This window comes from Leiobunum rupestre, chromosome 2, assembly GCF_980474605.1.
Source record: "Leiobunum rupestre chromosome 2, qqLeiRupe1.1.hap1, whole genome shotgun sequence".
Taxonomy (NCBI): domain Eukaryota; kingdom Metazoa; phylum Arthropoda; class Arachnida; order Opiliones; family Sclerosomatidae; genus Leiobunum; species Leiobunum rupestre.
Window position 1 is genome coordinate 70,239,408 of NC_143385.1, and position 11,456 is coordinate 70,250,863.

An 11,456-nucleotide genomic window follows, 5' to 3' on the forward strand; every position below is an offset into this window, starting at 1 on the left:
CATCACTTACGATTTTCCCGTCACGAAATTACGGTAATAAATTTCATCTCTGTATTTTAAATGAGATTCTTTAATACGTTGTATTATATCTTTATCTTTTCCTTTCCGACCAGCCATAATTATCCGTAAGCCAAATCAAATTGCACTAGAAGCCGAAAATATTAAATAAAAACTACGGAGCGTTTTCAGCATGTGGGTAACGAGCTTTCCAGCTCAGAACTGCTTGCAATTTGAAACGACCGTACATAAGACTGAAACACACCGTAAATAATACCATTCACCCATCGGTAGTTTAAATGGAACGGACAATTCACATGGAGGTGTTAACTTGAAAGAAAGACAAGGTTCAACTTTCGACAAAATTCGTTTTATTTATCAGCACTACAATCTTAAAACCCCTTGTTAATTGACTTTTACGCACTTTGACCCGACTCTCACAGCTTTAGTGTTTCTAAAAACCCCTTAACTTTCCCCCTTCAGTTGTTTCTATTATTACTACGCAACCTTGCTTGGACATCGTAGGCTGAGTTTGAAACCCGATGTTTTTCTAGAACGTTATGTTTCTCTTTTAGTTTCGAACATTGACACATCGGTAAAATTAAAAAGAAACTAACAAACATTTATTTAAAATGGCTATATTTAAGTTTAGAATTGTGTCATATTCCATACAGTTTTAATACAATTAAATTTAGTCAGATCATGAATTGAATAAGCATTGTTTGAGTCTGTTACGGATTTGAAAGTCAAATAAATAGTATTCTCAACTGAAACTCTGTCTTAACACCACCGCTCTTACACTCGACCAAATCGCATCTGGGACAACTTATCCTTTTAAGTTTTACTTTTCGCGGCCACTCCTAGGAGTGACTAATTTTCCGAGAAAGCCCATGTTATTTTCTAGTAACAATATGAACAACAACAAAAGCTGCGAAAAAGAGCGAGCGATATTGGGAACCCGGTTGGAAGCCATAAACGCATAGAAGTAGAAAGGGATATCTTCTTTATTCGGGCACTAATTGTTTATTTTTAGACCCTTTTAACTTCGACCTCGAAACCTCCACATTCTACAAGCGTGAAACATGCTCGTTAAATTTTATGGCATTTTCCCCTCTCTGGCTCTTACTCGTTACAAACATCTTACGTTTAAAGGAATCAAGAAATTTCCAATCCTATCACAACAAATACAGACATATTTAAAACCTTTTTAAAGTAATACATTGACCAACATTAATACAAATTAGGAAAAGTTAAACGCTATCATTAAAGGTAAATTGAACATAAATCTCTGAACGACCATGCGCTGTAATATTTTTGATTAGCAGCCCATACTCATTGCGAGCACAGATGTTTGAACTGCATTTGTATTAGCAGCTAGGGCATTTTTGCGGCCCTGCATTTTGCAGCATTGCACTTTGCCTATTGCAACTTTTAAAAACGTGGGCATATTACAGAAAATAATAATAAAAAAGTGTTATTAAATAAAACGTCTTTAATCATTTTTAATGCGAGGATATTCTTTCTTGGTTTTATTAAGAAGAAACCCTACGAATAATTAGTACCGAAAAAAAAAACACTAGATGGCTACGGCATTTTAAGAAAAACATAAATCATAATAATAAACCTTACCTAATGTAACTTTCAAATCGACTCGTGTGTCAGACATTAAGATGATTGGTTACTGATTATATTTCCAATTTTTCATTCATATTTAAATATTTGATAACGTTTGAAAATTTGAAATTTAATTGTTTGTTTGTATTTTATAGCTTAAAAGTAATTTACCCAAATTTAAATATATCTATATATATTTTTTAAATTTAATTAGGACCTAAGTTGAAAATGTGCTCTGACTTGAATCGAGATTAACATTTATACAAGTTGGACTTAACAATTATACTTTGAAATCAAATTAACGAGGACGTCACTGAAGTCGAAACCGGAATGCTTGAGCGGAGCTTGTTAACAAAATTGTGACTTACGTAGTTTTAGCTCTATGTAATGAGTTACGTGGTTTTATCTCTAACAGATTGTGTTTTAAATAGCGCTTACTAGTTTTTAACAGATTGCGGTGGAAAGTAGAATTCCCTTTCGCGTAGTCCATAGTCCATCTCGGCTCGTCCACTTACCTTTTCTCGACCCCCTTTATTTCGTCTCGCCGCGCAGCATTGCCAGACGTACGATAATTATCGTACACGTCGATAATTTCGCGCTCATTTTTGGGACGTACGATATTTTCAATGGCGTACTATATAGTACGCATTTTTCGATAATTCAGCTTGAGCGTACGATTATGTACTAAAACTTTTAAATAGACAGAAAATTAGAAATTGAAACGTAAGTTTAAATATCAATTTAAAATAAAAAATGAGTAACTTTTCTCGATCAATTTTATTCCTCTCAAATGTTTTAATATAACGCCACTATCACTATTCCGATCATTTTTGTAATCAATGAAAGTCAGTGGAATCACAACCAATCTTTTTTTTATAGAAATTTTTGAGTTAAAAATCGTATCAAAATTGATAGAATTATACGGAATATTTCTGAAATCGATCGAAAAAGGTATCAGATTCCAAAAAGATATGATATTGCCCATAGTTGAATCACACAAATAGACACGGTGATTGAAAAACCACTCCTAGGGAACATAGTACCCTCGGGGAGGTAATTATGCTTCTAGCGACCAATTCCTGGTCACGTGGATTAGGTTATATACGGAATCAGTTTTGCACACCATGCTTAACGTGACCATTTTTACCTCTCCGAGGGGACTTTGTACCCTAGGAGGGGTTATAAAACCACCGTGTCTGTCTGTCTGTCTGTCTGTCAGGCCTGCGAACGCGTTCGCACTTTCGGGGCAAAGCGTAATCACTGCGTACGCAGTTTCTTAGATTCAGGGAAAAGGTTTTTCCAAAAGCGCCCTCTTTTTGTCATTGGGTGTAGTATAACTTTTTAATCGGCCGGGATTCGAACCCGAGCGCTCTTGAACGACAGGTGAGCGTTCTACCGCAGAACCCCGGATACAGTTACGCTTCACTGAAAATTAGAAAATTAAAAACTCTTCCGAGGAGAGGTATATTTTGGCTTGCCTACTTGTTACTTTTACTCAAAACGGGACATTGTAAAAAAAACTACTCAAAGTGTCTGTATATTAAATACGCGCGTAATTAGCACTGTAGACGGCAGATAATTTAAATAGAACGCGTACAGCCAAAAGTACTGCAGTGTAAAACTGAGTGACAGGGCTGTTTTAACTAAATTTGGGCCCCAAGACAGACTTATGGTGTGGCCCGTGGGCCACTGTAGGCCTTCCCTACCAGAGTTGCAACCACTCAAATTTGTCAATTTGTTAAAAAACTAACTGTTTAATTTTTAAAATCACGATATAGATCGGCGTTTAAATAAGAAATTATCCGTTTTTTTAATTTTATCCATAATCGACAATTATTCAAAAAATTCCGAAAAAAGATTAATTTCGCATGTTAAATCGCTGTTTATTCGTATAAATTATTCGTTAAAATCAGTAAACCAACATTTTTCTGATTAATCGAAATCTTGGCGGTTAATTTATTTGCTCCGTCGATCTCTAGATCACGATATCCATTTATAAACTTAGTTAATAAATGAGATACAAACGTTTACACGACGGGAGACATGAAGTTGGTTTTATGCAGACTTTACTCGTAGAAATGGTAAAATGCACACTCAATCCTGGATCTAGTAGTTTGGAAAACCATATTTTCTTAAACGTTTGTGGTGCGGGCCCCAAGGCAGTTGCCTCGCTCGCCTGTTGTTAAAACTCGTGTTAATTGTGGGAGAGCGTTTTAGACTGAATTTTTGTATATGGCGCGCGATATCAAAGAAATACACTGATTTTTATTGATTGAACCTTTAATGAGAATAACTACTATATAGATAAAAAAGGGGATGGTTGTCCATCGTACAGCAATGCGAAGCGAGAGGAAGTGGCCGCTCTCGTACGCGTTACAAAACTCTCTGTCTTCCCTCTTTTCGAACAAGAGAAGGGTAAAATGTTAGGGGGCTTATTGCCCCTTATTGCGAAATGTGTCGAAATGCTGACCTGTCCGGTAAAAAGTCTATCTCAAACCTGCGGAGCTATTGCCATCTATTTTCGGTTTACGACGGACTCCCCACCATGAACTAGGTACAAAAGTTCATTACAAAAATGTTCTTTATGAAATCTCCATCTTGCACAGTTGATTGACTGATCTTCGTATTTTACCGCCCGTACCAAGTTTCAGCTCGCATGACCGCACAATGCCGTCGCGTCCCACCCTTACTTCCGTGACGCGTGCGATTTTCCACATTTGTCTCGGTAGACGTTCGTCATCCACGAGAACCACGTCTCCAACTGCCATTGTATCTTTGTTTTCACGCGATTTTAATTTATGCGCGGATTGAAGCTGAAGGAGGTATTCCTTTTTCCATCGACTCCAATAATGCGTGAGCAGCCCTTGCTGATATCGTAGCCTGCGTCTCAAATCGTCCGGTTTAGGAACATTCGTTATGTCAATTGCTACACCAGGAGGAAGGCTAGTGACTCGTCCGCCAATCAAAAAGTGACCAGGGGTCAGCGGCGTCGGACCTTCAGGTTCGGAATGCGTGTACGTAAGGGGTCGTGAGTTCTCGGCAAGAATTGTCGCGATTTCCTCGTAATTTAGAAGGGCGCGACCGATGACTTTCTTGAGGGGAAGCTTTACCGATTGAACGAGTCTCTCGTAAAACCCGCCCCACCACGGCCCGCGTTCTACTATGTATTTCCATTTCATACGTAAATTAGCGAAGAAATTCCTCACTGTTTCATTTTTTGTGCACCTCCACAATGCTGCCAATTCCTTTTCCGCTCTTTTGAACGTTTTCGCGTTATCCGAATAGATAACGCTCGGAATTCCTCTCTTTGAGATGAACCTCCTAAATGCCAGGAGGAACTTTTCCGTAGCTTAACTAGTCACTAGTTCAAGGTGAATAGCGCGAGTGGTGGCGCAGGTTAGTAACAAGACGTATGTTTTCGTTGTTTCTGAACCTTCTCTGACCAATATAGGTCCGCAGAAGTCAATACCGATAACTTGAAATGGTTTAGTTTCTGTCACTCTGTCGCTGGGTAGTGGCGCGGACTTCGGAATACAATGCTTCACCTTCCATCTCCTACAAATCCAACATCTGGTAACGCAATTTTTTGCCAACTGTCGGCCTTTGATAATCCAGTACTTTTCCCTTATCTGGATTAATGTTTCTGACACACCGTTGTGCAGAACCCTTTGATGCGAATCCTTGGCTTGTAATTCCGAATATTTATGTCGGTACGGTAGGACGATGGGATGTTTGAGATCATTAGAAAAATTTGACTTCTGAAGTCGTCCTCCAATTCTTAATATCCCTTTCGGATCTATGAAGGGGTCTAACTCAGCGACTGAGGCTGTTTTGACAGACTCTTCCTCTTTTAATTGTTTCAGTTCTTCAAGAAACACTTCTCCTTGAACCGTTTTAGTCCAATATTCCTCCCCCGCATCCAACTCTTCCGCGGATAGGGCTCCAAGTAGCCTTCCCCCTTTGTGTTTACAGTTATGCAGAAACCGTTTCACTAGAGCTGTCAGTCTAAGGACCCTTTTTATCTCGCTGTATTCTTCCAATTTAATGATAGCGGATGGTGGTTTTTCAACGGTACACGCGTTTACGGCGATTATTTTTGACCTCGTCTTTATTCCCGTATCTATGGCTTCTTGACTGTTTTTTGTCCTAGGGTTCGTCCGCGGCCAAATTTCTTGAGGTAGCCTCAACCAAGGAGGTCCTTCCCACCACTCTTGTTTATCTTTTAATTGCGCGACGCTTAGACCTCTTGTGAGAAAATCAGCGGGATTCTCGCATCCCCTGCAGTGGTTCCACGCTTGTGGCTCGGTTAACCGTTGAATTTCGGCTACTCGATTACCTACAAAGGTAATTAGCTCACGAGGGTGTTTTTTGATCCAGGAGTAGGTAATAGTAGAATCTGTCCAGAGAAATACCTTTCCCTTTTCAATCTTCAATGGGTGCCTTAGTCTATCACTCAATCTAGCTCCTGTTAAAGCCCCTAAGAGCTCTAGCCTAGGGAGAGCAATTGGTTTCGCAGGAGTAACTCTCGATTTCGATGACACGAATGATGTGTTGATTGTCCCATCATTTAGAATATATCTCGCGTACGCGACGCTTCCAAAGGCACTCTCGCTGGAGTCGCAAAATACGTGGAGTTGTTTCTCTCTTATTTCTTCGTCTCTAGCCGAGTCAAAGTAGTGTCTTGGTATTTGAATTTCTGGTAGCCTTGATAGCTGGGAACTCCAATTTCGCCACAAAATTGCCAAGTCGTCCGGAATCTCCGAGTCCCAATCCACTCCTTGTCTCCACAGTTCTTGAAAAATGACCTTTACCCTTATGGTATACGGGGTTATAAATCCGATTGGATCGTAGATGCGAGCTGCCGCGCTCAGGAGACTGCGTTTAGTGTTGTCAAATGTCGCTAAGAACTTAAGGAGACCATCGACTTCGAATGAGAAATTGACAGTTTTTGGGGACCAAGATAAACCCAGCACCTTATTACCGTCGTGGTTCTTAAATACGGTTTTTTCGTCGTGAGAGGAATCGCAGTTTAGTTCGTTTCTAATAGCTGGTGAGTTAGTTTGGAATTTTCTCAAGTGCATTCCAGCGTTCCTTAGGATTTCTTTAGTTTCTACCATAGTTTTTCTAGCCCTTTCGTCATCTTCCGCTCCCGTGGTAAGATCGTCGACGTACATTTCGTTGGAAATCTTACGACACGATTCAGGATATTCGCTTTCATACCGTTTGGCGTGAAGACGGATCGTCGCGGCGAGCAGAAATGGGCTGCAAGATACCCCAAAGGGAACTCTTTTGAATCGCCAGACCTTGTATTTTGGGTATTGCCGTGCGTCATAGTTTCCATCAATCCAGATGAAACGAACGTAGTCTCTTTCTTCCGGCGCTATCTCAATCTGAAGAAAGGCTTGTTGAACATCCGCTGTTATCGCTACCTTGTATGTCCTGAATTTTATTAAGATCTCATACAACTCACGGTTGAGATTAGGTCCCGCTTCTAGATATTCGTTTAACGACGCTTGACCCTTATCTTTCGCTGAGGCGTCGAAGACTATTCTCACTTTGGAGGTTAGACGATCTTCCTTGACAACGGGGTGGTGTGGCATGTAGAAAACCTTGTTCACCTTTTTTAAATCGGAGATGGATACCTCTTCGATTATCCCATTTTTGGCGTAGTCCGAGAAAATCCTTTGGTATTCTTCTAGTAGATGAATATTACCCGACAGTCGTTTTAGAAGACTTATCAAACGCCCTTTCGCCAAATTCCAATTGTTGGGGAGATCCATGGCGGTTTCCTTCCAAGGGAATTTTACTTCGTAACGACCATTCTTCATTACGGTTCCACTCTCGAAATTTTTTACTAATTCTTCCGAGGCGTGGTTTTCCATTTCCGATTCCTTTATGCCCATGGATTTGACCTCCCAAAATTTTCTTAATTCAGTCCCAACTATCTCTATATCTTCCGTGATTACCTTGTTTACGGCCACAGACGTCAGCTGAGAAGTCATTTTCATGACTGAGGTGCCCTCTAAGCCGTGTAGCATCCAGCCAAACTTGCTCTCGAGTATGACTAAAGAATCGGTTAGTCGTTTTGACTGAAAGGTAAAAGCTCTGCAATAAAATTCGCTGCCAACAAGAATTTCTATTTCTTGTCCTTCTTGGACGTCGGATCGCGGTTGGTCCGCTAATTTCATCCCCATATCGGCTACGCGTTTTCTAATTTCCTTTCCAGGAACTTGTAGTTTCGCCAGGGTTATTTGCGGGATTTCCAGCGCACTAATCTCCATGAATTGGTCGTCGAATAAACTACGGAGCGTTAGTCTGACTCTACGGCATTCCATAAGCGTAGGAGGACCCCCTCCAAATCCATGAACGTTCATAGTCTCTTTGGCTTCACATTCCAATCCGAGCTCTTCGGAGAGTTTCTTACGAATATACGTCCTCTGGGCGCCACCGTCGAAAAGACAGCGTACCGTTCTGGTTCGCGACGGTCCTACCGCTTTGACGTTTGCCGTTTGAAGGAGTATATTATCGGATGAAAGTTCAGAACAGGTGACCGTTGCCGATATCGTCTCCTTGGCGTCTTTTCTTTCAGTTTCCATAACCTCCCTTTCCAATTTTTTGGATTCGTCTTCCTGTTGGCGCTCCGTGTCTTCGCATAAGACAGTATAATGCCGTCCTTCGCATGTCTCGCAGACTATCCTCGCCTTGCAATCTCTCGCTTGGTGGTTGGCGGAGGTACAGATGAAGCAGCGACGTTGTTTTCGCAGAATTTCCCTTTTCTTTTTCACGTCGTACGATTTACAATTGTCGAAGGTGTGATTAAATCTACGACAGAAAATACAGCGCACGCTTGGCTGACTCGAAGACGTCAAATTAGTAACCGACGAATGCGGTTGTCTACTCTTCCAGGTATTTGCGCTCCTGTTATTAAACGATCCCCTTTCTGAGTGAACCATTGGTTTAATGGCGGTTGATCCGCTACGAGCATTTTTCATATATAAATTGGCTCTTTCCCTAGTTTCTACCTCTTTTCTGAATACTACTAACAATTCCTTGACGTCCCACTCGGCGTCTTCATCTCTTCTACGGCTATATTCCAGCGCTATTTCCAGAGGCAATAGTTCCACTATCAGAGGGCATAGAACTGGTCCAAATTCCTTGAAGTTAGATTTTAGAGATTCTAACGCGGCAATTTCTACTTCGCAGCGATCGTACAAGTTTCGTAAGGCGACAACGTTCGATATTTCTTTGATGGGTTGTAAGTTTTTTAAATTCCTTACGTGATATCCAATCGCGTCGTCATTCCTTCCGTACCTGTTCTTCAATATTTTTATCGCGATATCGTAATTGCTGTTAGTTAATTCCAAACTAGCTATGGCGTTTGCCGGCGGTCCCTCTAAATATGATCGCAAATATAATAATTTGAGTTTGTTATCCATTGGCTGGTTGTTTACCGCTATCTCGAATATAGCCCAAAAATCTGTCCACTGAGTGTTGTCACCCGAAAATTTTTTGATTTTATATTCTGGTAATTTCATGCTTGATGTATTTGGAATTTGCGGCTGTACGTTCAAATAACCCGCGTTGGGGTCCGTAGCGATGTTAGCGTTGTTGATTGGATATTGCGGGGGGAAATTCGGCCCGTGTGCTGTCGCTCCTGACGAGGGTACGCTATTTGTGTACATATTCGCGGGAGGTCCGCCGCTCGTCGCCATCGGGGTGGGTAGCGGGGGAAAGATATTTTGTCCCATGGCTCCTAGAGAGAGTACGCTTCCCGCGTTGACCATCGTAGATCCTCCCCCTCCTCCTCCTCCTCCGTTCACGTTTGGCGTGGGGGGGAGTGATTGAGAAGTTTGCGCAAAGTAGGCTTGAAGTTGATGAAGTTGGGATGCGTTCCCTCCCGATGACAGAGGAACAGGCGCTCCTTGAAAAACTGTCCCGCTCGAGAAAGAAGGGGACGGTGGGGTGATAGTAGCCGTTGAAAAAATGGCGCTGGTCGCTGTCGCCGTAGTGACGATGCTCGTCGTAAGATACCCACTCGCTCTAGGGCTATTGGCTGACACTAAAATGCCGCCATTTTGAGGTACGGCTCCCTTTCCGCCAATTTGGGTTTGAACTGTTTCTAAAGTCTTTAGAGCCTTTGATATTTTATCCTTAACCCTTCTAACGCTATTGGCATAGGTGTCTGAATTTATAATCCAAGCGTCTAATACGTCTGAATCCGTAACTTCTAATTCAAATTCGCTATCAATTTTTTCTAATTTTTCTTCCTTACTTTGAAGCTCGCTGAGGTTGTCCTCCAGTTTGGGTTTGTCCAAATTCTTCTCCTTGAGATGGTCCTCGATTTTGTTCATTAAGGACGTTGTTAATCTTCTCATCGTGGTTCGCCTTTGCTTTAAAGCGTCTTCTTTCGTGGCAATCTTTTTCGGTGCCTCCTTTTCACCTTTATCCGCTGGATCGTTTCCACCGGCCATTGTTTTTATCTCGATGATATCCGCGACTGATTAGGAATGTCCTTGTCCCGGGTTTCGGCACCAATGTTAAAACTCGTGTTAATTGTGGGAGAGCGTTTTAGACTGAATTTTTGTATATGCCGCGCGATATCAAAGAAATACACTGATTTTTATTGATTGAACCTTTAATGAGAATAACTACTATATAGATAAAAAAGGGGATGGTTGTCCATCGTACAGCAATGCGAAGCGAGAGAAAGTGGCCGCTCTCGTACGCGTTACAAAACTCTCTGTCTTCCCTCTTTTCGAACAAGAGAAGGGTAAAATGTTAGGGGGCTTATTGCCCCTTATTGCGAAATGTGTCGAAATGCTGACCTGTCCGGTAAAAAGTCTATCTCAAACCTGCGGAGCTATTGCCATCTATTTTCGGTTTACGACACCTGTGCCTTAAAACGGCATTGCAGACTGATCAAACCCTCGCTAATTTCCCTCTGACTTTTTCTTTTCCCGAATAAGTATAGTGTTTTAGGCGGGCTTCTCTGCTATCTAATATAAATACAAATATAATTTCACACAAGCATAAAAAAACAAAATGATGTAGATGATATATTTAACAAGTGAAATATGCATCTTAATTAAGCTATAACAATTAAACTTGTCAACTCCAAAATACAGAAAAAAACTACTTTACCAGGTATGGTGCAAAATATGAAAACGATGGTGCACAATGGTGCGAAATACCCACAACACTATGTGGTATTACCTTTTCAAAAATTTGGAAGTTGTGAGCTGCCATTTACTTGGACCGCCTATTGGCAGGCCATAATATGCTTTTTTAGAATGGAAGTATGACATTAACTGCTATGGTACAAAATTTTAAAAAAATGGTGCACAATGGTGTGAAATACCCACAACACTATGTGGTATTACCTTTTCAAAAATTTGGAAGTGGCGAGCTGCGATTAACTAGGAACGCCTATTGGCAGGCCATAATATGCTTTTTTAGAATGGAAGTATGACATTAACCGGTATGGTGGAAAATATGAAAACGATGGTGCACAATGGTGCGATATACCCACAACACTAAGTGATATTACCTTTTAAAAAAATATGGAAGTGGCGAGCTACCATTAACTTGGCCCGCCTATTGGCAGGCCATAATATGCTTTTTTAGAATGGAAGTATGACATTAACTGCTATGGTGCAAAATTTTAAAAAGAAGGTGCACAATGGTGCGAAATACCCACAACACTATGTGGTATTACTTTTTCAAATATATGGAAGTGGCGAGCTACCATTAACTTTGCTCGCCGGGTTTCAAATGTAAATATAACTTAAGTTTATTTGGTGCAAAATTTGAAATAATTGCTGCACAATGGTGCAAATTATTTACAT

General features: G+C 41.0%; 2 protein-coding genes across 2 annotated transcripts; both read right to left on the reverse strand.

Moving 5' to 3' along the window:
• Positions 1-4,193: 4,193 nt before the first annotated feature.
• Positions 4,194-4,790, reverse strand: LOC149958900 (uncharacterized). Its single transcript, XM_090167278.1, has one exon. It carries the CDS (start codon positions 4,788-4,790, stop codon positions 4,194-4,196), a length of 597 nt encoding a protein of 198 aa, XP_090023404.1.
• A 171-nt stretch (positions 4,791-4,961) lies between these two features.
• On the reverse strand, positions 4,962-10,082 carry LOC149958901 (uncharacterized). The gene has a single exon (XM_090167279.1). It carries the CDS (start codon positions 10,080-10,082, stop codon positions 4,962-4,964), a length of 5,121 nt encoding a protein of 1,706 aa, XP_090023405.1.
• Between the last annotated feature and the right edge of the window lie 1,374 nt (positions 10,083-11,456).

Bases quoted from the DNA above. Each gene is read 5' to 3' on its own strand.
- LOC149958900 (XM_090167278.1), bottom strand. From the start codon at position 4,790: ATGAAATGGAAATACATAGTAGAACGCGGGCCGTGGTGGGGCGGGTTT.
- LOC149958901 (XM_090167279.1), bottom strand. From the start codon at position 10,082: ATGGCCGGTGGAAACGATCCAGCGGATAAAGGTGAAAAGGAGGCACCG.